Source organism: Zeus faber (assembly GCF_960531495.2).
Source record: "Zeus faber genome assembly, chromosome: 8".
Classification (NCBI taxonomy): Eukaryota; Metazoa; Chordata; class Actinopteri; order Zeiformes; family Zeidae; genus Zeus; species Zeus faber.
This window is the reverse complement of record NC_137195.1, coordinates 3,873,360-3,898,761: the sequence shown is the minus strand read 5'-3', so window position 1 is coordinate 3,898,761 and position 25,402 is coordinate 3,873,360. Positions and strand designations below refer to the sequence as shown.

Here is a 25,402-nt window from a genome sequence, read left to right as displayed (position 1 = left end):
AAGTTGGTGTTCCAGGTCGCTTTGGGCTTTTTGCCCGAACAATAACAACATGAAATATTAAAATGTAAATATTCTAAATATTCAAAAGCCTCCATCTTGAATTACCCGAAGCGCCCCAGAGGAGACGGAGGAAGTCCAGCGGGTGGCGGTGGTTTACCCAACCGCCAGTATGCACCCAAGGAGAGGAACCTGCAGTGCACGGCGCGGAGTTCCAACAATTGGGATGACGTCCTCTACGCCCCGCCCTAAACGACACTACGGCTGCGGCGGCTGTGAACCAGGCTTTACCAGCAGGTTATGGGATGGTCCTCCCTTTCCCCGTACCACCCCGGGTGGCGGCTCAGGTGCTCACTACCACTATGGCGTCAGGGTTGTACTGTACGTGTTGATTGCTGGGTTTATGAAAACCATGAACCAAAAGTACATTTTAAGTGTTTAAGTATTTTATGGAAGAACACTTATATTAACACTTTAATATCCTCAAATTAGAACCGTTTTCAAAGCCAAAACAGAATTATTAGGAATATTTCTACTCTTATTCAAATGCAAATACAAATAATATGGCTGCCCCAACAGATACAGATATAAGTACAAATGTGTGTGTGTGTGTGTGTGTGTGTGTGTGTGTGTGTGTGTGTGTGTGTGTGTGTGTGTGTGTGTGTGTGTGTGTGTGTGTGTGTGTGTGTGTGTGTGTGTGTGTGTGTGTGTGTGTGTGTGTGTGATCCTTTATTTGCCGACTATTTTATTTGCTTTCTGAGACAGTAGCCAGGGCTTAAGCTTCTCAATGCACTGGGATACTCTGCCTGATGTATTTTAATGCATTTCATGATAAACTACTTCGCCTGAACCAGCAACCTCCCCCACCACCCCCACCCCCACGATGACCCTCTTCTCGCATGTCCCCATGTATTTTCGCATTGTGCTGAACCTCTCCCCAGCAGGGGCTGCACCTCCTCCACCTATCGCTCCCCAGCCATTTCTACCCTGGTTCCCCTTCCAAAGGGAACAGGAGAGCTCGTCCCATCTTTCCAAGGAGGTCACGTGGTTTGTAACAACTTCAATGACCTGGGCTGCAAATCCTCTGCCCGCAGATTCCTGCATGGACACACTTTTTTCGGGGGCACGTCCGCCCAGTGTGTCCCCGCAAAGACGGCATGGCTAGGCCTCTTGCAGAACCTCAAGATACCCGTCAACCTACCAGCACTGGTCACCGCTCTCCCGCACCACCCAGACACCGCATGGGGTCGTCTTAGCTTCGCACTGCAGACACTCGCCGCCTTCCTGAGCCCCCAGCAATGGACGTATTCCCAAACCTCAACGCTTATTCCGGTGAGGATTTGTTCGGCATTTTCACCTGCTCCGCCTCACTGCGAGGACATCCATCCCACGATCTGCCTCACGGTGAGGACCAATGCAAACCTCCTCATCATCCCTGAGCAAAATCCCAGCAGCTCCGTGCAACATCCCCAGTCAGAGCAGGGTCCCTCCGTCATCATCCCTGCTTTCATCCCTTCTCCATCATCCCTTATCCCTCTCCATCATCCCATCATCACTCCCCATCATCCCTCTATCCCTCCTCTATCCCTCCATTATCCCTTCATCCCTCCATCCCTCGTCCCTCCATTCAGCCCCTCTCCATCATCCCTCCTCAAGCATCTCTCCATCATCCCTCCCAACCTCATCTCCACACGGCATAATATTCCGAGCATAAACCGTCTAATTCCCAGTCAGACTTTCCCTTGCTGTACTCCACAGTGGACCAGGACATTTCATCCATCAGTCTCACCGTCCGTGGTTCTGTGCTGGGAAAGCAGACACCAGTGCCTTTAAAGTACTGCCTCTCCATCCCCACCGTTGAGGTTCTTTGGGGTTCTTTGGGGAGGCACTTTTTACTTTACCGCACACCTCGCTTTGTGTTGCTGGAGCAGCCTAAAATATCTCCCGCTCACTCTCCGAAGCGTTGTGCTGCATCCTAATGAGCTGTTATGACTCCCGTGCCTCGTTCATCTCCCAGACGACTTCTTGGTCGTGGCACCGTCGTCATCTTCTCCGGGCCACGGTATCACCACAATCTTTTCAGTCCTAATGAGCTCACAGGACCACGTGCCTTGGTGAGGACAGAAGAAGACCCTCTCTTGATCCCAACCCGATCTTTTGCTTCATGACACATGCCTCTCTTCCCTCGCTTTTCACACCTCCACCTTTCAGTCATAGCTCTGCAGCATTAACAGACCTTCTTCCAAGTGCTCGCCTCTCACCGTCGACCTCCTACTTAGCCTCTGTTCGTGCTCCCTCTCACCCCACATGGACAGGACCTTGGAATCCAGTTTCTCTTGGCCTTTCTTCGGTTTCCTCCGACGGTCTGAGTCACCTCACCCCCGTCCTCTTATGACCTTCGTCGTCACCCCAGCCTTTCCGACGTCGCCGTCCATAACCACAACTTCCTCGTTTTCGCCCTTAAGCGCGGCGAAATTGGCTGAATATGAGGGCAGGTTTCTATGAAATGTATTATTAGTTCCACTGATGGGAAATAAACTGTGTAAGTAACAGAAATAACGCAACGTTAGCCCAAGATGTAGTGAGAGGGTTAAATATATCTTTACTTTCATGCGACCGCAGAAAACCTTTCCATCCCGGATGAAACACGCACGCACGCACACACACACACACGCCCATGCACATGCATGCACACACACAAGCAGTTGAAATTAACAACGAACAAGTGCTTTACTGTACTTGAGTACATTTTCTTCAAGTATCTGTACTGACTAAAGTATATTCAGCTTTGGAGACTTTTGACTTTTACTCCATTTCCTTTCAAAGCAATTAATTATCCTCATAAATGACTGTGTCATCATCTATACTATTTTATTTTAAGTACATTTGCTTTTAATACTTTAAGTACATAAGAGCAAGCACCTCTGTACTTTTACTTAAGTAGTAATTTCCATCTAGTACTTTTTGTGTCTGTTTGTGCTATTTACTTACTTTTTTTACTTCTTCCAGCGCGCACACACACACACACACACACACACACGCACACACACACACCAATTCAGAGACTCATACATGCACACAGAAACGCCATAGGAGGAAGTAAAAGAAAGTGAAATAATTATCCCCGGTAACCACGGCTTCCAGCTTTCCCTGACGACTCTCAGTCCGATCGGCCTTCATTACATACTTTTTTTTTATCTTTAACTTTTTTGAAGGGGCCCAGATTATGCAGCAAGTTATTTAATTAAGACAAGCCAGGGGTCCGCGCGGTGCACGGGGCTCCAAAGACAGCGCGGAGGACATTTTCCCTCCTCGGGACAGATGAAAATAAGCAATTATTCCGACAAGCTGGGCTCAGATGAACTTGGGGGTCAGGACGTTGCGCTCGCTAATCAGGCAGCGTGTGCATGAGAGCAGGTGCCGAGTGGATATGAGACTCGGGACCCCCACAGTGGGGGAGACACTCCAATCCATCTGTGTGTGTGTTAGTGTGTGTTTGCCGGCAACGTGGCCTCTGGGCCGCCTCGGCAAACACCAATACTAATGAGGTGAAAAGTTTCTGCTCCTCTGCCAGAGTTGGGTGGAAGTTTTGCCGCCCATATGGTCCACAGAGAGGACTGGGTGTATTATTATATTAAGAGATCATGTGTTATCCGAAGCAGCTGCTCTGCGGCGCGTACCCCCGGTCCCTCGGAGGGTTGAGCTGCGAGAGGAAGCGTTGTGTTTCAAAGGATGAAAAAAAACACACAATGCAGGGGTGTGGCCTGTGCATGTATGTAAACATGTGTGCGTGCGTGTGTGTGTGTGGGTGGTGTGTGTGGGTGTGTGTGGTGTGAGGACGCTCTCCGAGGTGTGAGTGCCAGCCTCGGGCAGAGCTGTTCACTTCCCACTCAAACGGAGCGGAGCGACAGGAAAAAGCAGAAGTGATTCTTCAGCGCGGAAACACAGAGAAGCACTCGTAGTCGCTTTGCATCCGTGTCACCTGAGAGGCGGCTTGTTGGGAGCTGCGCCCGAGGCTGCATGTTGGCGCTACGGTGTCTGGGTGGTACACAGGCAGACACACGCACACACACACACACACACACACACACACACACACACACACACACACACTGTGAACAAGCAACTATAAGCATTCACTTTTAGTCACATACTGTACCACTCAACCCAAATGCACACACGAAAGTGCTCTGGTTCTCTCTCTCTTACACAGACACACACACACACACGCACGCGCAAGCACGCACATAATGCAGAATATGCAGAATATTACAAGCATAAAATTAGTTTACAACAGGGTAAGAATAAGCTCATAAATGAAAATGTACACAATTGCATTCAAAGAAAAAAAAAGTTCAATGCATTTATTTACTAAATATTTATCAAATAATATTAAATAAAAATATGGTAAATATTTTACTCATTTTCAGATTTGTGATCATCAATTGTAATACTAATATTGTGTTAATTTTGATTGATTGATGATTTTTACTTTATTTATTATTTGGGTTTGAATAGGCACCCTTTTCCAACCGCGTATTTCCTTGAGCACTGGTCATTCGCTGTAAATGCATAAATAAAGTTTCATAAAACTCCCGCTTGTACAGGCGTAGATACGGATCTACTCTGTAAACAAGACGTTAATCAGAAAAGCCCTCGGGTCCTAAATATATTTGGGCCCTCAAACCCAAAATACCTCTGAGTGCGTGTGATGGCTCTTCTTAAAGCGGACAGATGGTCATCCCCCTCCACTTACAGCGACCTCCACTGTGCTGCCGCCGCGACCTTGTCCAAGACGACAAACGCTGCCCGGTTTATTGGAATCCCCGTCGAAAAGGCAGCTTGGTTTAATGGAGACGCCTTTAATGAACGGGCAGGCTGAGGAGTGTGTGTGTGTGTGTGTGTGTGTGTGTGTGTGTGTGTGTGTGTGTGTGTGTGTGTGTGTGTGTGTGTGTGTGTGTGTGTGTGTTTGTTTGTTTATTTGTCCACAACACACATCTCTTCCGGGCTCAGTCAGTAGCCGACGTTTTGTGTCTGCAGTGACTTTGGGTACGGCTCATCAACCGAACTGGAGCAAAACAACAAACACCCCCTGGCCCAACCCCACCCTCTAACGCCCCCCCCCCCCCTTCAGCTCCATGACAGTGACGGAGCGGAGCGGAGATTAGATCCTAAATATTTAATCTGAAACGTGGCAGATGATTACATGCAACAGTGCCGCCGCATTTCAAAATCGGGTTGGGAACGATGTCGCGGTGACGACACGCCCGCCGCAGGGTTCGGTCGCTCGCGTTGCTTTTGACAACATGTTTACTGGAGCAGGACGAAGCTGAAGGCCGAAGCGGCAGGACGAAGCGGCAGGACGAAGCGGCAGGACGAAGCGGCAGGACGAAGCGGCAGGACGAAGCGGCAGGACGAAGCGGCAGGACGAAGCGGCAGGACGAAGCGGCAGGACGAAGCGGCAGGACGAAGCGGCAGGACGAAGCGGCAAGACGATCCGGGGGAGGAATGCGTTGCTCCCTCACATCCGCACCAAACATCCCTTCATCTCCAACTGCCCAACGTTTGTTCGGGGGAATGCTTTATTGGTCCTTAAATTGAGAAATGTCAAATTAAGTTTTGGATCTGAGTTGCACGTCTGGTCACCTACATTTTTGTAATCTGAAATGAATTTTGACATTGAGGAAGATTTAAGATCCCTCAGAATTGTATTTGTAACGCTTAAAGGCTCCCGTAAATCAGGTGGTTATAGCTTCCTACTCTAAGCGAATTACACAAAGCTGACTGACGTTAGGGGTTTGACTGTGTCACTATGGCAACTAGGCATGTCATGTCCTCACAGATGAATTTTTCTAGCATTAAAAAAAAGTCAACCCCCAAACTAAGAATAGCAGTAGCAGCAGATGACGTCAATGCAGCCAAGGCATTGGGCATAATTCTTACTGAATGTGGCCCCAAATATAAATCCATGTCATCTTCCATTTTGAGAGGCAGGCTACCCCCCATCTTCCTTGAAAATATGGTTTTATCCAACAGTGGCTTGACTTCATCTAGAGCACGAAATCGCAGTGCACCAGTTCCTGTGTCATGGCTGCCATATTAACTTTATATAAGTCGACTGCCATACAGCTTTATGTTAGTCATATTAACTAGACAAGCCTGTATTACGTGTTTTTGTGCATAGTCACAAAAATTAATCTCTTGATTCATGTCCCATCGTCCGACCTCTTTCATGCTGCAGGGAACAAAATTTAAACCATGCATTTAAAAATAAAAAGTAAACAATTTAAATTTAAAAAAGCATTTAAACTTCGTTCTGATTAGCACTAAATAAATGCGGGATAATGGTCTTCCTTTTTTTCTCTGTTGAATGGTCTTAAATTAAATTCAAGGTTTGGCAAGAATACAGATATAGTGTCGTAGTCTCAGGATGAGATTCATTCATAGATGCTGGATATAAATACCCATTAGCCAGTGTGGTAAACATTTCCATGGTAACAGTGAGCTCCACCAATCAGAGATGTCACTTTTATGCCTAGGATTATGGGTAGTGCAGAGTTTCTGTTATGTGGTCATTGTCGGAAAATCTGTTGAAGTCCGACATATTTAAATTTCTCCAGTCAGAATGTCCGGTGAAATTAATTCCCTCTCAGCACAATTTAAATTAGTGCTGGGCAAGAAAACAACAATAATAATAATTATTGCCATATCTTTTTTCCTCAATAAACACAGATGATATTTGACCCGAATCTCTCCCTTTTGTCCGGGACATTGAAATCTCCCAGGACACGTGGACCAGCACCAATTTTTACTGACGGAAACTCGGGGGTAGTGTAGTTTCCATGTCATCGTTAATAAAGCCAATTTTTCTTAAAACAAGGTTGATATCATACAAACTTGTGGACTTCTACAGGAGCAAAAACAATTTATTACATACATTGTGTAATATTTACACAGTGATTTATAAACGTTTCAAACCCTAACGCTAAAGCTTAACTCTCAAAACTACACAAACTACAATTCTGCGCCATTTAGTAACGCATCTTGTGCAATTGCCTCATGGGTAAAGTAGATATATTATTATAAACCGCCGTAGGTACTGTATGGTTGAGAAATGACATTCATGTGTTACTAGGGCTTCATTTGATCGGGAAATATACTGTTTGTGCGTTTGCAAAGCTCAATTTTTTATAAAAATTTCAAACCCTAACCGTAACCAACTACAAAACTACAATTCCATGCTGTTACGCATCTTGATAGAGGTTCCTTTTGTTGGTGTGTATATCTGCGTTGTCAGAATTTTAATGGAATGTCATCTGCAAAGCCCTGAATTATATGTTAGGCCATTTTTAGTGGCACCCCCATACTGACACTACCACCCCGAAAAGTACATGTTCAGTCCAAAGCAGTTGATCTTATTTTGGTGGCTCCTTTAATTACTGAGGTATAAGGCTTCAAAGGTGACCTCTGGCCGGGGTTGAAAGGTCTCAAACTAACACGTTAACCTGCAAGAAGAGACCTTTCCAAATAAGTGTTTTGTTTTGTTCTTTGACAAAGTAAAAAATAAAATCCAACCCTGCCATGGCAGTGTATTCCAAAACCATTCACAATCTAAATGGAATAAAATCAGATTTTTGTTTTACTTTGTGGTAGAACAAAACCAAACACATTTTGGAAAGGTCACTTCAGAGAGCCTTATTGTCATTGTATAGAATACATCCAAACTAGGAGCGCTACTCCTGATGAGTGCATTAAAAGACACAGAGAAACAAAAACATAACAGAACAAAACAACCTGAGCAAACAAACAACCACAGCCAACAACACAAATTCTAAAATAGTAGTAGAAAGTTGAATAAATAAATACGATATCATTTTTTACTAAAATAAGTGTACGTGTTGCACTGGAATAAATGTAATCATTCCACTACAATGCATTTAATTATTGCCCATCATATTGCACGTCAGGGGTCATTCAGTACTTGTTGGAGTTTATCGGCTTTTGGCCCAGGGAAATAAACTGTTCTTAAGTCTGGTGGTCCGTGCTTTGATGGACCTGTAGTGGCTGCCAGAGGGCAACAGGTCAAACCAGTGGTGTCCAGGATGAGAAGAGACCTTTAGAATGTTTTTGGCTCTGCTACGGTAGCGGGAGCTGGAGCTGCTTTCCAGGGAGCGCAGAGGGCAGCCGATGATTTTCTGCGCGGTGTTGATGACCCTCTGAAGAGCTCTCCTGTCTGCTGCCGAGCAGTCGGAGTACCGCCCTGAGGTACAGTACGCAGTACACTCTCCATGGATGAACGGTAGAAGGCCACTCACCGCTTTTCTCCCAGACTGTTTTTCCTGCGCACTCTCAGGAGGTGTGATCGCTGCTGTTCAGATCAGGAAAGGTCCTCAGAGATGTGGGTTCCCAGAAATTTCAAGTTGGGAACCCTTTCCACGCGGTCCCCACTGATGTAAAGTAGGGCGGGGCCGGCTCTGTCCTTCCTGAAGTCAATGATGAGTTCCTTTGTTTTTGTGGTGTTCTGTGTCAGGTCGTTTACTGAGCACCACAGTGTCACCGCTGCAGGCCGACTCGTCTCCTCCTGAGATAAGTCCGGCTACGGTGGTGTCATCTGCAAATTGATGATGGTGTTGTTGGGGTGGGTTGAAGTGCAATCATAGCCGTATGGAACAGAGAGTAATGGACTCAGCACACAGCCTTCTGGAGAGTTGGTGCTGAGCTTGAGGGTGGAGGAAAGGTGGGGGCCAGGTTTAACAATTTGTGGACGGTTAGTGAGGAAGTCCTTCATCCAGGTGCAGGTGGGGAAGGGTATAGTATTTCTGGAATGACTGTATTGAATGCTGAGCTTAAGTGCATGAAGAGCATCCTTACATAGCTCCACCTTGTGTTCTAAGTGACTATGTGAAGAGCTATGGTCGCAGCATCTTCCGTGGGCCTATATGCTCTTTATGAAAACTGATGTGGGTCAAAAGTGGGAGGGAGGCTGGTTTTTCATGTCCTGTGAGATCAGTCTCTCAAAACACCTCATGACTCCTGATGTGAGAGGGCTTGGTCTGTATCGTTGGGATGGTCGATGGCTTTTTGGGTACAGGGATGTTGAAGGCTGACTTTAGGCAGGGTGAGATGATGGCTTGTGTAAGTAAGGGAAAGATTAAAGAGCTCTCTGAAGACCCCTGAGATGAAATTCTTGAAGTACTTTCCCGGGTACACCGTCAGGACCCGCGGCCTTCCTCGGGTTCACCGACCTCTCGAGGTCGAGGTCTCACATTGTGTTCCTGCAGAGTGAGCCTGTGGGTGCCGGAGGCTGGTGGAGGCAGTGTAACTGTGTTGGCCTTTTTACCTCAAAGCGAGCAAAGAAACAGTTCAGTTCCTCTGCCTGCAAGGCGGAGGCGTTGACAGTCACAGGGTTGCTGCCCTTATAGTTTGTGATGTGCTGTATTCCCCGCCGCTTCCGCTGTGGGTCATTGTCTGTGAGATGGTCGTCCATTTTTCTCATTTAGGCCTCGGCGGCATCTTTGACGCTCCTCCTCAGGTCGGCTCCAGCAGTGCTGTGCAGGGCCCTATCACATGACCTGCATGCGGCGTGGTGGTCCCTGAGAAGTGTCTGGACTTGCTTGTCATCCACTGTTTCTGGTTGGGACACACCCGGAAACATTTGTCAACAGTGACATTGTCAGCCCAGCTCTTGATGTAGAACAGTACTGTTTCTGTGTATTTCTCTCAGTCCTGTTGTATTCGCATACATTCCTTCTGTTTGTGCAAAGCGGTCCTGTAGCTGAGAAAGGGCTCCCTCAGGCCACGTTTTTGTAGTCTTTGTGTTTGGCTTTGTTTTCCTGCTGAGGGGGTGTATGCCGGGTTAAGGAGCAATGGGAGGTGAGGGAGAGGTGCGACTATATGCATGTTTAATGTTGGAATACACGTGTATTTCTTTTGTATTTTTTGTCCCAGTAGAACACTTATTGGACGAATTTAGGAAGCACTGTCTTTAAGTATACAGGGGCACCTCGACTTACAACTGTAATTGGTTCTATAAGAACAGTCGTATGTTAAAATAGTCGTAGGTCGAAGCAATTTTTCCCATCTAAATGATGACATCATGAAGGTGAAAATAAACAAAATACACAGAACAAACACAGTAAATATGAAAACAATATGGATAAGCCACGAACTACTTGCACACACCATGGAGGTCGCCTGCTGACTGACTGCTGACTGACTGCTGACTGACTGACTGACTGCTGACTGGCTGCTGACTGACTGCTGACTGACTGCTGGCTGGCAGACTGCTGACTGATTGCTGACTGACGGATTGCTGACTGGCTGCTGACTGACTGCTGACTGGCTGCTGACTGACTGCTGACTGGCTGCTGACTGGCTGCTGACTGACTGCTGGCTGACTGCTGACTGACTGACTGCTGACTGGCCACCGACGCGCCAACTGCAAATTTCCACGGTCGTATCTTGGAGCAGTCGGTCGCAAGTCGATACAAATGTTGGCGACTATCGCTGCTGGTGTCTTGGATTAGTGGTAAGTAGATGCAGTCGTACGACGAGGCTCCACTGTACTTGATTCAAGTCCCTGGCCATGATGTCGGGATGAGCATGCTGCTGTTTATTTATACAGTTTAACAGGTGAGCCTGAGCTCTGCTAACGTTAGCATCTGGTGAAATGTAGACAGCCATAGAAGGCTCAATTTGGAGAGCCATGAGCCGCTGCAGCCGAGCCTGCCGCCATCTTGACAAGTCTTATTTTTATCCCAATACCTCAGTAATTAAAGGAGCTACCCAAATGAGGTCAACTGTTTTGGACAGCTCTGGACATGTACTCTTAGAGGGGTGGTAGTGTTAATGGGGGGCACCACTTAAAATGGCCTAACATATAATTCAGGGAATGCAAATTACATATGTATATTCTGACAACACAGATGCATTCCCCGACCAAATTAACCCCAAGTATCACTTGCATGTCATTATTCACCCATAAATGTGTCCTTTTCAGTTGTATTTTTAGTTTTGGTTTTCAACTACTATACCCATGAGGCAATTGCATCAAGATGCATGACAGCATGGAATTGTAGTTTTTGTAGTTGGTTAGGGTTAGGGTTTGAAATGTTTATAAATAATTGCGCTTCGCAAATCACACATGTAAATTCTAACGCTTGTATATTTCCTGATCAAATGAACCCCTAGTAACACATGCATGTCATTTTTCATAATATAATACTATAACTACTTTACCTATGATGCAATTTCATCGAGATGCATTGCAAAGTGGCGCGGAATTGTAGTTTGTGTAGTTTTAAGAGTTGGTAGCTCAGGCGGTAGAGCTGGTGGTCTAGTGATCTAAAGGTTGCTGGTTCGATCCCAGGCTCCTCCTGCTAGCATGCTGTAGTGTCCTTGAGCAAGACACTTAACCCCTAATTGCTCCTGATGGCGGCGTCCGTCGGTGTTTGAACAATTGTAAGTCGCTTTGGATAAAAGCGTCTGGTAAATGTAAAGAGTTAAGGTTTAGCGTTAGGGTTTGAAATTTTTATAAATGACGTAAATATTACGCAATGTATATAATCATTTGTTTTTGTTCCTGTAGAAGTCCACAAGTCTGTATGATATCAACCTTGTTTTAAGAAAAATATGTCTTATTAATGATGTCATGGAGACTACTTCCCATAATCCGAAGTGTAATAGCGACGTCTCTGATTGGTGGAGCTCGCTGTTACCATGGAAATGTTTACCGCACTGGCTGATGGTTACACAGGCGTGCAAACGCTGATATTTATATCCAGTTAAATTGCATGTATGAATGAAATTCAAACCGAGACTATGAGCCTTTATCCCTATTCTTGCCCAACATTGAATTGAATAGCCCACTCAACATAGAAAAAGCGAAATCAGTATGCTGGTTTTATTTTGTGATAGAACAAAATTTAAACCAATGGATTTAAAAATTGAAAGAGTTGAATTGCAGGTGAGAAGTTGAACTCCACTTGCTGACCAACTCTGTCCTCGATGCAATGGAATGAATACTCTGTGTTGTATGTCCAGCATGAAAGCACAGGGTAAATAAAAAATTAAATTAAAATAAATAAATCTCCCCATTCATATTTATTCGTTTAAATGTCGTTAGGAGAAGCAGGGAAAAAGTCGGGCGATCATAATCCGGGACAAGATTCAATAGATTAATTTTCGTGACTATGAGCGAGAAAAAGCGCTGTGTTTTTGTTGCTGTGAATTCTGAGCTCAGTTTGAAAGATAAAGTCTAAGTCTATACTACAATTATGTTTTTATTTAATAATTAATTTTGATTCAAATCTTTTTAAAATAATATTTTATTGTTGGTGGATGTTCTGGACAAATGGTGCCAACCCCCACCCCCCTCCTATTATTTCAGTGATTGATGGTGGAACTGTTAATCAAGAACCTTTTCCTCCTATTTTGTGGTATTTCTGTTAAAGGACTATTATTGCTCCTTTTACACAAGTTAATATTGGTCTGTGAGTTCCCCAAAACATGTTTTTGAAGATTTTTACTGAAATACCACCCAGATTATGCATTCTAGCCATTCTGACATGCCTCTAATTCCATTGTTCTCTTGACGCTCTGTCTCAGCAGGAGGAGCCTCCCTACCGAGGCCCAAGTTCTGTGAGCCAATGCAGTTTGAGGTTTTCTCCAGATTCCGTTGTATTTCTCTATAAACTTTCACTGATTTAACCTCATCAGTTCACCAAAATGTTGTTTCTGAACAAATCTGAGGCGAGAAATCAGCAATCCAGTTACTGAATCTTCACTATTAGATCTACAAGGTCTCATTTAAAAGTTTGTTCCCCCTTTCACAGCTGTTTCCGGAGCAGCGTGGGATGCGAGCGGGGCTCGAGGCTTTTTTTGTTTCATTTTATTAAGGAAACATCAGGAAATAAAGTAAAACAAATCAAATAAATTCATCCAAGGATTTGTTTGGAGAAACACAGAGCGGAGCGCAAACTCACTGTGCTTATTTTGTTTCATTTCATAGGGAAACAAGGTAAAGTACAATCCACCTCCAATAAAAAAAGACAGCTTTTATTTGCCGGAAGGGGGCACGGGGACACGCTTCCTCTCTCTTGTAAAAGGAAACAAAAAACCACCGGTGGCCTCACAAACCAGCCCAAAAGTCACCCAACTTGGCCCAATCTGGCAACACTGGGTGTGGGTGGGGTGACTCAGATGGGGGCGGTTCCAATTCCACTGAAGTGACGTACAGTTCATCAGGGCAGCGACTGGGTTTGTCTTACTCCACACTGTGTGTGTGGTCGTAGTTCCATCTGGGACCCGAACGTACGTGCACAAGCACTGAAAGGGTGAGTTTTACATAATAGGTGAGGGGCTTCTTGTGAGGCCTTGAGACTCCATGCACACCAAAACAGCGTTTCAGGACACACCCAAAACAAAGCTTTTGAAAAACTCCTTCCACGGCGGAGATTTTTTCAGAACACGGTTTCCTGTGTATTGGTGTGGACAGTGCAATGGAGGTTTGACCAAACGATGATGTCATGACCTACGTTCACACAATTGTTGTTTTGCACATTGAGCCTGTGGCAGGAAGCTGCAAACAGCGGTGGCCTCCTGGTGTGTCTACGTGTGGCTGCTACTGCTGGGTTTCATGTTCAGTATGTTCCCGTAAATATCCTGTGTGTTTGTGTATGTGTCATATTCTTCATCTTTTTAAAAATAAAAAAATTAAAAGTTCGGCAGCGCCGCTGACCAGGGCGTGGTCCGCTGTGCGTCCCCCCCTCCCCGTAACAGTTTTTTTTAATTGCAACAATAATAACAGTGTTTTTATTGTTACAATAATAACAGTGTTTTTATTGTAACAATAATAAGTGTCTTTATTGTAACAATAATAACAGTGTCTTTATTGTAACAATAATAACAGTGTTTTTATTGTAACAATAATAACAGTGTTTTTATTGCTACAATAATAACAGTTTTTATTGCAACAATAAAAACAGTGTTTTTATTGTTACAATAATAACATTGTTTTTATTGTAACAATATTAACAGTGTTTTTATTGTTACAATAATAACAGTTTTTTATTGCAACAATAATAACAGTTTTTTATTGTTACAATGATAACATTGCTTTTATTGTAACCATAATAACAGTGTTTTTATTGTTACAATAATAACAGTTTTTTATTGCAACAATAGTAACAGTGTTTTTATTGTAGGTGTTTTTATTGTAATTGAATAAAACAAAAACAACGCCGTGTGGAACGGGAGCTTGAAACCGGGACAGTCCCAGACAAACCGGGATGTCTGGTCACCGCCGTTGAACTCCACCTTTACAAGCAGCGTTGCTTCATCATGACACCGCCGTGCTGACCAGTATAAATACACCCACCCCAGTACTTCTCAAGCCACCTCTCCGTCTGCGCTTCAGAGTTTGCCGTGCCGTGCTGGTCAATGCTCATGCTCCCAATGTTGTTCTGTGGAGTTTGACGTCAGGTCCTGTCGCCCCCTCACGTCCTGGCTGCTTCAACCAGTTCCACCCTTTTTGGATTCTCATGTGGACGGAGATGTTTTCGATAACACCGCCGGTGTGGACAGGAAATTCAGAAAGAGAGAAAAAAATGTGTTTGTGAAAAAAAACCTGTGTACGTGTGGAGGAGTTCTAAGTCAAGTGGTGGAAGAAGTATTCAGACCGTGCACTTCAGTATGAGTATTAAATACAGAAACCAAGTAATTATATTAAGTTACTTCCCATCGCTGACGAACCCACAAACCCCAAAATCCTCCTTGAAAGTGCTTCTGCTTGGTTTGAATGTGCCTTTCAGCCACCGTTTGTGATTTTAAACAGAAGAGTGAGACGCCGGGTGAATTATGTCAGGGCAGTCTTTATCCCGTCGGTGCCGTGTTTGCCAGATGTGTGGCAGCCCCTGGTGGTGAGATGTGGAACAGCGGGGCAGGTGTGTTGTTAGTGTTGTCAACTAGCATTATCAGTGGTGAGAAGATGAAGGAAATCAATGTCAAATTGATTTTGTTGTGACCTAAATGACCTAAAGTACCTAATCGCAAGTTATTCTGGAAAAATAGAAAATAATTTCACCAAGTGCATATTTTGGCTCTCACAGTTGAATGTGGCTAAATGACCCCAAATCTAAATCGGAAAAAATCGGAGGGAATTAAGGTGATAGGGAGACATGTTTTACTGTTGATACTGTCAAAATAGTTATTGTACGGTTGACTCCTGTAAAAGGTGTAAAAAATATGCAAATTCTATGGATTCTATAGAGTAGCCTAATGTTAGTGTGAATGGATGTTTCTATAATAGAAATGTATAATAGAAATTCTATTATAGAAATGTATAAGGTTTAATATAATGTTTCTTTTGTAAATTTCCCCTGTGTGGGACTAACAAAGGTTTATCTTATCTTACCTTACGAGTGTACACCTCTGATTTGCTCAGTTTCCATTAACCAGGGTCTTAACTTCTGTTTTATCCTCACGTCTCTGACCGAACAGCGATGAGGAGGCCTCCTACGCCGACTTCTTTCCCATCATCCCCGGCGACCTGATGTCGGTGAAGGAGGTTCTGGACGTCCACTTCCCTCGCCACAGAACGTGGTGAGTGCATGGCGCGCGGACCGCCTTCCGGTCCCACCGCCAGACCACCACGACGGACGGCACCCCTGAGTGGGCTACGCAGGGCTCATGTTTTGAAAAAGTTATTTTTAGCTAGTTATTTAACAGTTATTTTTTCGTCGCATCCTTCCAGTCGTTGTTATTGTTTACTATTGTCATTGTCCTGGCTCCTCCCACTGGCCCGAGCCCCGCTCCCCGATTGGTCAGGGATTTGTTTTTTTTAAAGCAAATTGGCCCCTCCTACGCGGGCTCCGCGCCGGCTGTTTCCGGGACACCTTTTCAGCGCAACCCGCAACCGAGCGACTAGAGCACAAACCACATAAAGATGAATGAGTGTCTGTGCCGTGCCGCCAAGTTCGCTTCCTCAAATTCACTTTGCAGAACCGGCAGGTCGGCCATGTTTTTGGCTTCGGAACATCGTCTGCGTGAGGGAGCGAGGAGGCACTGTCCACTTTATGTGATCAGTCGACGGCTGGAACCGAGAGGTTTGATGGACGGGAGACACTGTGGGGGTGGTGGGGGTGGGTGGTGGAGTGGGTGGGTGAGGGTGTTGGGTTAGGGGGGGGTATTGGATTGATGTTCTTGACCTTCGAAGGACGTGTTGCCATTGCAGCCCTCCTGTTGTTAAAGACCGAATTCAGCGCACCCGGGCTTTAACACCAGGCCCTTTTTAAATTGCTTTTGAGACAGATTTATTTTTGAAACATCCCATAGTCGTGACCACAGCGCTCCGCTTCAAGGCGATCGGCCGCACTCCGGGTCAAACTCAGATCCTCCATCCACGAGAAAACTCTCACCCCCTTCATTCCGTCTCGTCAGCCCCTCCCGGCAGCGACGCTCCTCCCGAAACTCCTCCTCGCCGGGCCGAGCGGGCCTCCTCATGAAAGTCAATGGGACCCGGCGCTCCGTCGGCTCCATCGGCTCCTTCGGCTCCATCGGCTCCATCAGCAGTCACCTCCACGCGCTCGCCCTCCGCGCTCTGTTTGAGAAAGAGGACTTGTGTCAAGCTCTGGTTGGCGTGTTGCCCCTCGGGCTGTTAACCGCTGAGAAGTGATGCTTGTGCCCCGTCCGGCCGCCCTGGGGATGTGGCGTCGGCGTGGGGCTCTGTTTGATTCACGCCCTCGGTGGAGAGCGAGCAGAGCCGCCGGGGGGCGTGGCTCCACCTCCCTCGAAGATAGAGGGTCAACTTTGAACATTGTATTGATTGGGAACAAGTGCACTCAATGCCAAATGTGGCATAAAATACCGACCGTGTGCTTTCATAACAATTTGGGGTGTCGTGATTCTCCAAATCCACCATTCGATCCCATTTTGGATTTAAACTTTTTTTTTTCAGCACTGACGGCTGCGCCGTTGTCTGACTCTCAAGTCTTGATTTGTCAAGGAAAACACTTGTTTCTGAATAAGTAACTTTTATTTGAATATTAAAATTTACCAAAAATTGCAAAAATATCAGAATACCACACAGTAACAACACACCTAAACAGTTAAGAGCTTTATAAAAACATAACTTTGAATAATAAACAATAAGTTACGTATTACGCTACTTTTAAGTTAGTCACCAAAATAAGCAAAGAAAAGTGGATGCTATTTTTTCCAGAGGGGAGCCCGGGCAGTAAAAGGCAAATTACTACCTGCAGCTCGGATCAGAGCCATCTTTTCTCAAAACAAAGCAAATAATAACTCTCGATGTATTTAATTTACTCCGTTTCCTGCTGCTGCGGAGTAGACCGCAGATTGCCCCTGAACATATCCCGCCCGCACTCAGCGCAATGGTTGGGTTTATGTCCCACTTCCGTCGCCGCACCGGCGTGATTCCCGGTGAAAGGTGCACTCTGCATTGAAACGCCGGAGGAGACGGAGACGCTCGGTGCATCTCTGCCGACGCCGACTCGGCATGCCGTCACCGGGGATGTCTCTCCCAAAATTGGTGTTCCCTCCGCCACAAACTGGAGGAAATTAAATGGAACTTGATTGTAATTGTTTTTGTGGTATTCTAACGTCGTCCCTGCAGCCCTGGCGTGATCGTTGAGGGACGCGGCGCAGCGCGGCCGACCTCGGCCCTCCGAACTCCAAACGCGGCCTCATGAAAGTCGGTTCCAAGCTGACAACCAATATGGCGGCCGTGTTGGACAATATTACCCCCGAGAACGCCAGGAAGTAGTCGTGATTTCAAGGTTGGAAATCCAACGCTCGTTTCGACTCTCGAATCACAATCCTGACACCCCAAACGATAATAGAAGTGTAATTGACTAAAGTATGAAGTACGCTGAGAAGTTATTAACTAGTAATGATTGATCAACAATGACCACATTTGCTCCACAGTCATTGAAGGAAACTCTGGTATTTTTTACCTAAAACCTTGTTTTTCGATCACTCCGCGTCGACCCGGGTGGTCGGCATCATCGTTGTTATAACTAGTATCTTCATACATTTGACCTGATGATGACGTATTTCCTCCCTCAGCAATCAGCCTCATTTAAGGTGTTTTAGGCGCGACGAGGGCGACGGAGCCTCGTCTTCAGCCGCGGGCGGAGCCGAGGCGCCGTAAAACAGGGAGCTGCCGCCGAGCGGCAACGACGCCGGATTTGAGAAACGCCCCGGCGCCTCTCCCCCCGCTGTCAAGCCCCCATGAAAAGAACCCGGGGAATTGCACTCCTGGCGCGGGAGGAGGGTGTTGACATCCCAGCGTCCGTAACGCTCGGAGGCGCATCAGAGAGAATTGGGGTTCAGAGCCCATCAAAGTGAAGAGCTAAGAGGATTTCCACGATGATGCCTACGGAACATCTTTTTTTATTTAAAGACCCCCGGTGTCTGGAGGCGAGGGAAGGGGCTTAAGGCCCGGCTGTCATGGAGAGGATGCCGCCCGACTAAAAATAATTCCCGATTCCCGCGCTGAAGATGCTCAGGTGGTGGAGGACGGGCGGGGGCGGCGTCTCCTGACATGATTTACTTCAGCCAAATCCCCCCGTGCGAGGGCACCTTGCCTCGTCTGGGTCACGCCTTATCTTCCTCGGGGTTTAATGCCGATTCCACTCCAGGATGCTCAGCGGTGCCGGCGCGGACCTCCTCCCTCTTCAGCGAGAGCCGGGATTTGTGGGCCGTGCTCTGCTTTGTTCCAGCAAAACACCACAACAACAAAAAAATGGAACAGATCTGACAACCGGGAAAAATGGAGATTTTTATCTCCAGAGGCGGAAAGCACCATCGGTATTGTCAGGGCGGGATTACGGAGAGAGCGCATCGGGAAGACATTTTGTTTGGCCCCCTTCCAAATAGTTTATTTTCATGGGTTTTGGGGTATTTATGCCCAAATAAATACTTATTTATTTATTTATTTAAATACCCTGATATGTGTACATTTTACCAGGTTTGTGTATTGGACATAAGAAAAATAAGAAGAAAGGAAAAAAAAACCTAACATTCATTTTTATATTTTAAAATACTCATTGATTGGTTGATTGATTGATTGATTGATTGATTTAAGAGTAATGTATTTATATATTCGGAATGAATTACTCATATTTAATATTCAAATCTTAACCATTAAACCATTATGATTAACCATCATGAAGCATAAAAAATCAAGCCCATGCATCTGCTTTCCTTGGTCTTTTTGCTTGTGTGTGTGTGTGTGTGTGTGTAAATAACAAAATCTAAAATAAAGAAATATAAATATTGTTTTCACCCCTTGCTCTGGGCCTCCATGTCACAGTGGGCTGTTGTGCTACGGTCCCTCCATAATGAAGCAAAGTGACAGTGGGCAGGTGGTGTAGACGGGCGGAGGCTGAAAGCAGCGCTGCAGGATGTGGGATGAGGGGCTTGGAGAGCGTGTGAGAGGAAAGCGAGGGAACAGGAAGTCACGGCGGCTGGCATCACCTCCACCGCTCCCCAAAGTAAAAATAAAAAACCCTCCACCTGACAGTTATGAGCTTCAGCCGCCTGCACCGCCCGCCGCCTCCTTAAGGTGCCTCTCCTCCGTTCACACTCTCCCCCGGCGACATGCCTGCCTCCAGTTCTTCTCCCGCCTTCAAGAGGCTCGGCCACCTGCTAATCCCACGGCTTGCGGCCCCACATGCTGTGTGATTTAAGTCTTGATTCCACTACAGTGTAGTGGTGGAGTAGAGTAGAGGTAGAGGTGGAGTAGACTAGACGTAGAGATGGAGTAGAGGTAGAGGTGGAGTAGAGTAGAGGTAGAGGTGGAGTAGAGTAGAGGTAGAGGTGGAGTAGAGGTAGAGGTAGAGGTAGAGGTGGAGTAGAGTAGAGGTAGAGGTGGAGTAGAGTAGAGGTTGAGGTGGAGTAGAGGTAGAGGTAGAGGTAGAGGCGGAGTAGAGTAGAGGTAGAGGTGGAGTAGAGTAGAGGTAGAGGTGGAGTAGAGTAGAGGTAGAGGTGGAGTAGAGGTAGAGGTAGAGGTAGAGGTGGAGTAGAGTAGAGGTAGAGGTGGAGTAGAGGTAGAGGTAGAGGTGGAGTAGAGTAGAGGTAGAGGTGGAGTAGAGTAGAGGTAGAGGTGGAGTAGAGTAGAGGTAGAGGTAGAGGTGGAGTACAGTAGAGTAGAGGTAGAGGTGGAGTAGAGTAGAGGTAGAGGTGGAGTAGAGTAGAGGTAGAGGTAGAGGTAGAGGTGGAGTAGAGGTAGAGGTAGAGGTAGAGGTAGAGGCGGAGTAGAGTAGAGGTAGAGGTGGAGTAGAGGTAGAGGTAGAGGTGGAGTAGAGGTAGAGGTAGAGGTAGAGGTGGAGTAGAGTAGAGGTAGAGGTGGAGTAGAGTAGAGGTAGAGGTGGAGTAGAGGTAGAGGTGGAGTAGAGGTAGAGGTAGAGTAGATCCCTGTGTCCTTCTCCTCTGGGGGAACAAGAGATATCGTGTGTGTGTGTGTGTGTGTGCGCGCGCGTGCTTGCGTGTGTGTGTGTGTGTGTGTGTGTGTGAAATAGCAAGCGCACGTACTTCTATGCACATGCTTGTGTATGAATACTGTTGCTCTGGTGGTCGTGAACACTACGCATGGACTGTAAATGTCCGTTTGACAGAGAAGGAGGAAGGAGTGTGGAGTGTTTCTTCTGCTGTGCTTCAGCGCATGTCGCATGTTTTTCTTTTCGTTCATTACATTCAAAGTGAGTTTGCTTATATGGTAAATGATCTGCGCAAAATGTGCCCCTGGGAAAGGGGCAAGCAATCATGGGTCGAGGAAATGTTCTGTCCTGAGTAGAGACCTGGCCCGTGCAGCCTTGAAGGCAACAGATAGAAGGTCTGAGGATGTGGATGGCGTCCGCGGTGGAGGTGGTTCGTACGGTTCATACGGAAGGAGCAGATCACAGATGCGCTTTGGCCCCCGGCACTGGGAGGTTTCTTTGGCACGCTCAGGGCAAGGTGGACCACACCCACCTTGGGCAAATAAAGATGAATGGATGGAATTATTTTCTAAACTGCGTGGGACTCGGATTGGCATGAGCGTCATGAGTCGCGGCACATGGAGATCGTTCCAGATGTTTGAACACGTTTTTGTAAAAGCTTATTAGCGTCGGCATTTTGAAGATTCTGAGGCGAGAGCAGACCCGTCACCAACATACTGCCAGCTCACTGCTACTCGTGTCTAACACTGCTGTTGTAGTGTAAGCCACCACAGGTTGTGTTGCTAGTAAACCATGTGGTGGTTAAAAAAAGGTTTGAAAATGAGTGACCCTGAACTTTAATAAATAATTCAGTACTTTTAGCAGCGCAGGAGGACAGGGTGATCAGAATATCATTCTCATATTGCGGCCTCGATGTTAACATGGCTTTTACATGCGCTGCTGCCGAAATAGCCAATATCACTTGAATATTCCTATATTCGTAACCTCAACGTGCATGTCAAGGGGCTGGCTCAGGACTCTGCATGTGGTCCCACCAGGGAGGTCCTGAAGGAGACCCTGGCGGCTGACGAAGAGTACCACCGGGACAAGTGGACCATGTTCGGGAATGAAGCTGAGAAGGTGGAGCTGGACGTCCTCAGGAACCAGCGGCTGCTTCGCTGCCGGGCCGACCGCGCCTCCCTGCGCAGGAAGGTGAGGGCCCATCTCGCGGCCGCGCCGCCACTCGTCAGGAGAACGAATGAACGTTAAAGAACTTTGGTTCTGAGGCCGCCCGTCACGTCAAAGGCACCGGGTGTCCCTGCCGCGCTAGGGTTCTGTAGATGCTGCACCGGCAGGTTTGTTGCGTCCGTCAACTGAGGAACATGAATCTCAAATAAGCTGACGGACCAGATCCAACTGTTGTAGGCAAGTAATTCTGTTAGATTATGCTCGACGGAGTTGTTTTACTGAATACATTTAAGTTCCCAGCGACCGGTCCGACCTGAGTCTGGTTATATTGTACACAGCAGCAGCTTGATCATTGAACATTAAACACTGAATTATATGGTCCTTTAAATAAGCACAATCCACGACAAGGAGTGTGGCCATGAAATATTACTGCAAGTACGGAGGCTAAACGCTAAACTTGCCAGACGAAATGCCTCTAATATTTCAGATCCCACGTCGTCGGCAGTTATACCTCGGGACGACCCTCCATGATTCATCCCGACCACAAAAATGTCCCGAGATACAAGCGAACCTTTGTTTTACGGCGACTCCGGTGAAAGACGTGGTAGGATAACATTGATCTACCCCCCCCTGCGCATCTCCGCAGGCGGAGGAGAAGGCGTCGGCTCGGCAGAGGTACCTGGAGCTCCTGAGACGGAAGGCCCCGGACTTCTCCATCCCTCTGAGGGCCCACACCGTCTGGGAGGGCATGGGCGTCATCCTCTGCTGCACCGTAGAGGGACGCCCGGCCCCGCGGGTCACCTGGTGAGCAGCCCCCGCCCACTCCCGGCGGCCGCACCCTCTCACCTGCAATTTCATTTAGGAAAGACAAGGTCATTTAGAAAAGACAAGGGCATTTAGGAAAGTCAAGGTCATTTAGGAAAGACAAGGTATTTTAGGAAAGTCAAGGTCATTTAGGAAAGTCAAGGTCTTTTAGGAAAGACAAGGTCATTTAGGAAGGTCATTTGTGCAGCATGCTTCACACGCAAAGACGCTTCAAATTGATTTACGTGAGGCGTACAAGAAAAAAACGCGTTTTTAAGAGAGGTTCAGCTCTGAGCTGTTAAACATTTTAAGACCCGGCTCGGAAAATCGAACCTATACGTCATGTCAACGGATTTCTGTTTTTTCTATCGACTCAAGGTCGGATCATTTTTCACCGTTAAGCTGGGCACAGTCGTTATCGTCCATTATTTTTAGTATTTCTTTATCCTATTGGTCACTTTCATTGATTTGATTGTGGTATTTCATGTGCATCACAGAAAGCAGTCACTAAACTCTGTTTGAGGAAAAATAGGAATTCATATCACACATATTATTATTATTGTTATTCAACTGAATGTGAGAGACGCACACAGCAACAAAAAGCACAGAGGCTCCGCCCGCTGCCGGCAGCTGACCTCACCTCTTTCATCGGCCACACCTCTAGCACCTGAGCCCAGTGCAGACGTGGTGATGGGGTCGAAATTACCGGCGCAAACTGCCGACCCTGATGAGAGGGTTGCTAAGAGACAAGTGGATGAAAAGTGTGTGTGTGCGTGTGTGTGTGTGTGTGTGTGTGTGTGTGTGTGTGTGTGTGTGTGTGTGTGCGTGTGTGTGTGTGTGTGTGTGTGTGTGTGTGTGCGTGCGTGCGTTCAGTATTCATGAACCAAAGCTGTGGCCGGTGAGTTTAACCATCTCCGATGCCTTGTGTCTCCTGGGTCGGCTCCACCACGCGGCTCTCGGCCCCCACCGGGGACGGAGCGGGAGATCGAAGGTCTCCTTTTGTCTGCCCCGCAGCGCCGCGGCCCGACTGTCGTCCTGTTTTGTGTCGGTATTCAGGAGCTACACTTATTATTTATCCGGGCTCTTCTTTTGAACTCCCAGGTACAAGGACGGCGTGCCGCTGCAGAGATCCGGCCAGCCCTGGAACCGCGCTTTCAAGCATTCATTTGGTCTCCACTCGCTGGAGATCAGAAGGTCGGTGGTCGGGTAAAAAAATCCTCGTTTCGAGCTTTGAATATCTGAACAGCGGATCCCCGCCGCTGGCTCGGGTCGCCACCTTCTCTGTGGAGATGATGGCGGGCCGGAGCTCGCGGCGGGCCGGAGCTCGCGGCGGGCCGGAGCTTGCGCCGCCCCGATCGCTCCCGCTCCAAGTCTCCATCGCGCATGGAGAGGGAGCGGTCAGGCGCAAATTGCATTCGGTTGTGGCCCTGAACCACCGCATAGAGGGTTCATGGGGGCAGTGCCTCGGGAGGTAGAGCGGGTCGTCTAGTCGGAAGGCTGCCGGTTCGATCCCCGGCTTCTCCTGGTAGCGTGCGGATGTGCCCTTGAGCAAGACACTAAACCCCCTGACTGCTCCCCGGGCGCCGCTACATGCAGCCCACTGCTCCTCGCTACGTCAGTTACTAGGATGTGAAATGCATTTTGTTGCCTCAGTACTTGAACTCTGTGCAATGACAATCAGTTGAATCTAATCAAATGATGTGTTTATATGAAACGACATGTACGGAAATGCAGGACAGATCACGTCCCTTATCGACTCAGTGTGGGACGCAGCATTTATTTTCCAATGCAGGGCGTTAAGGTATTGGAAGGGGCGCGCGGCAACCCCACAGCCGGTGTCGAATGGTCTCATAAATGCTGTGGCTGTGTCCACTGAAGGGGCCTGATGTGAGATCGATCAAAACAAAAATAATCCATGAGGATGTAACATCAATTCTGGATCAGGGCCGTGCAGGTGGGCCGTTTGCTGTTACTGCTGGGCGTCCATTATATACGTAGCCAGCAGGGCGTCGCTGCGGTAACGAGACGCTGTTATCAGCTGTTCGTTGTTTATGCCAATTTGCCAGTTGGATCTGGACTAGTGGAGGTTTTTGTATTCTGTTCTAATGGGGCATGAACAGGTGCATCCACTATGAAGCGACGCTGGGGTCCAGCTGTTCTTCCTGCCCACACCACCAGAAAATAGGCTTTTTGTTTCGCGCGTTTTATATCCATCTCCAACAACTGCTTAATTAATGACCGTACAATTACAGTATAATAATGAAGACTGAAAACAAACGGAAAACCCAAGCTAAATATTGCGTTCATTGTGTTCGCATCAACCTTGAGTGGGAGTCAATGGACCAATCAGCAATGAGATAATATTTAAATGAACAGAAGGACCAAAAAAAAAATACCCGACGCCCCTTTCCTGCACACGGCTCCGTAATGAAAAATTGAAGATCTCCCAGAGGTTTGGGAGGGTGGGAGGGGGTAGGGGTGAAGCGCCGAGGTGGGGGGGGGGGGGGGGGGGGATCTGAGATCAAATAATATGAAAAAGGCAACCTCGACCCCGACTGTCGCTGAATTGTAAAACAAAATAAAGTCCGTCCCGACCGCTTGTGCTAAAAGTCAAGGTATTGTTGAACGACCTGTTGGTGAATCTCTTCCTCATTCTGTCCTGTCAGGTGCTCTGTGGCTGACGCTGGGCTCTACAGGGTGGAAGCCAAGAGTGCTCTGGGTGACGCCTCCACCTTTGCAACCCTGGTGGTCAACTGTGAGTACTACACCCGGTTGGAGCCAAAGGTGGTTCAGCCAATCCCGAGCTACACAGAGCGTCATTCACAACGTCATTCATACCATAACCTGTAGGAGGGCGAGCGGGTTGTCTAATCATCAGAAGGTTGCCGGTTCAATCCCCGGATCCTGATAGCCCGCTGTAGTGTCCTTGAGCCCCTAATTCCCCCTGATGGCTGCGTAAGTCACCTTTGGAGTAA

General features: G+C 47.1%; 1 protein-coding gene across 1 annotated transcript in view; it reads left to right on the top strand.

Moving 5' to 3' along the window:
- Positions 1-25,402, top strand: part of myom3 (myomesin 3) — a 77,230-nt gene that overhangs the window by 5,930 nt on the left and 45,898 nt on the right. The window contains exons 3-7 of the mRNA XM_080005275.1: positions 15,496-15,597; positions 21,494-21,647; positions 22,270-22,427; positions 23,529-23,621; positions 25,094-25,182. Of these exons, the coding sequence (XP_079861401.1) occupies positions 15,496-15,597; positions 21,494-21,647; positions 22,270-22,427; positions 23,529-23,621; positions 25,094-25,182 (596 nt within the window). The remainder of the gene's footprint in view (positions 1-15,495; positions 15,598-21,493; positions 21,648-22,269; positions 22,428-23,528; positions 23,622-25,093; positions 25,183-25,402) is intronic.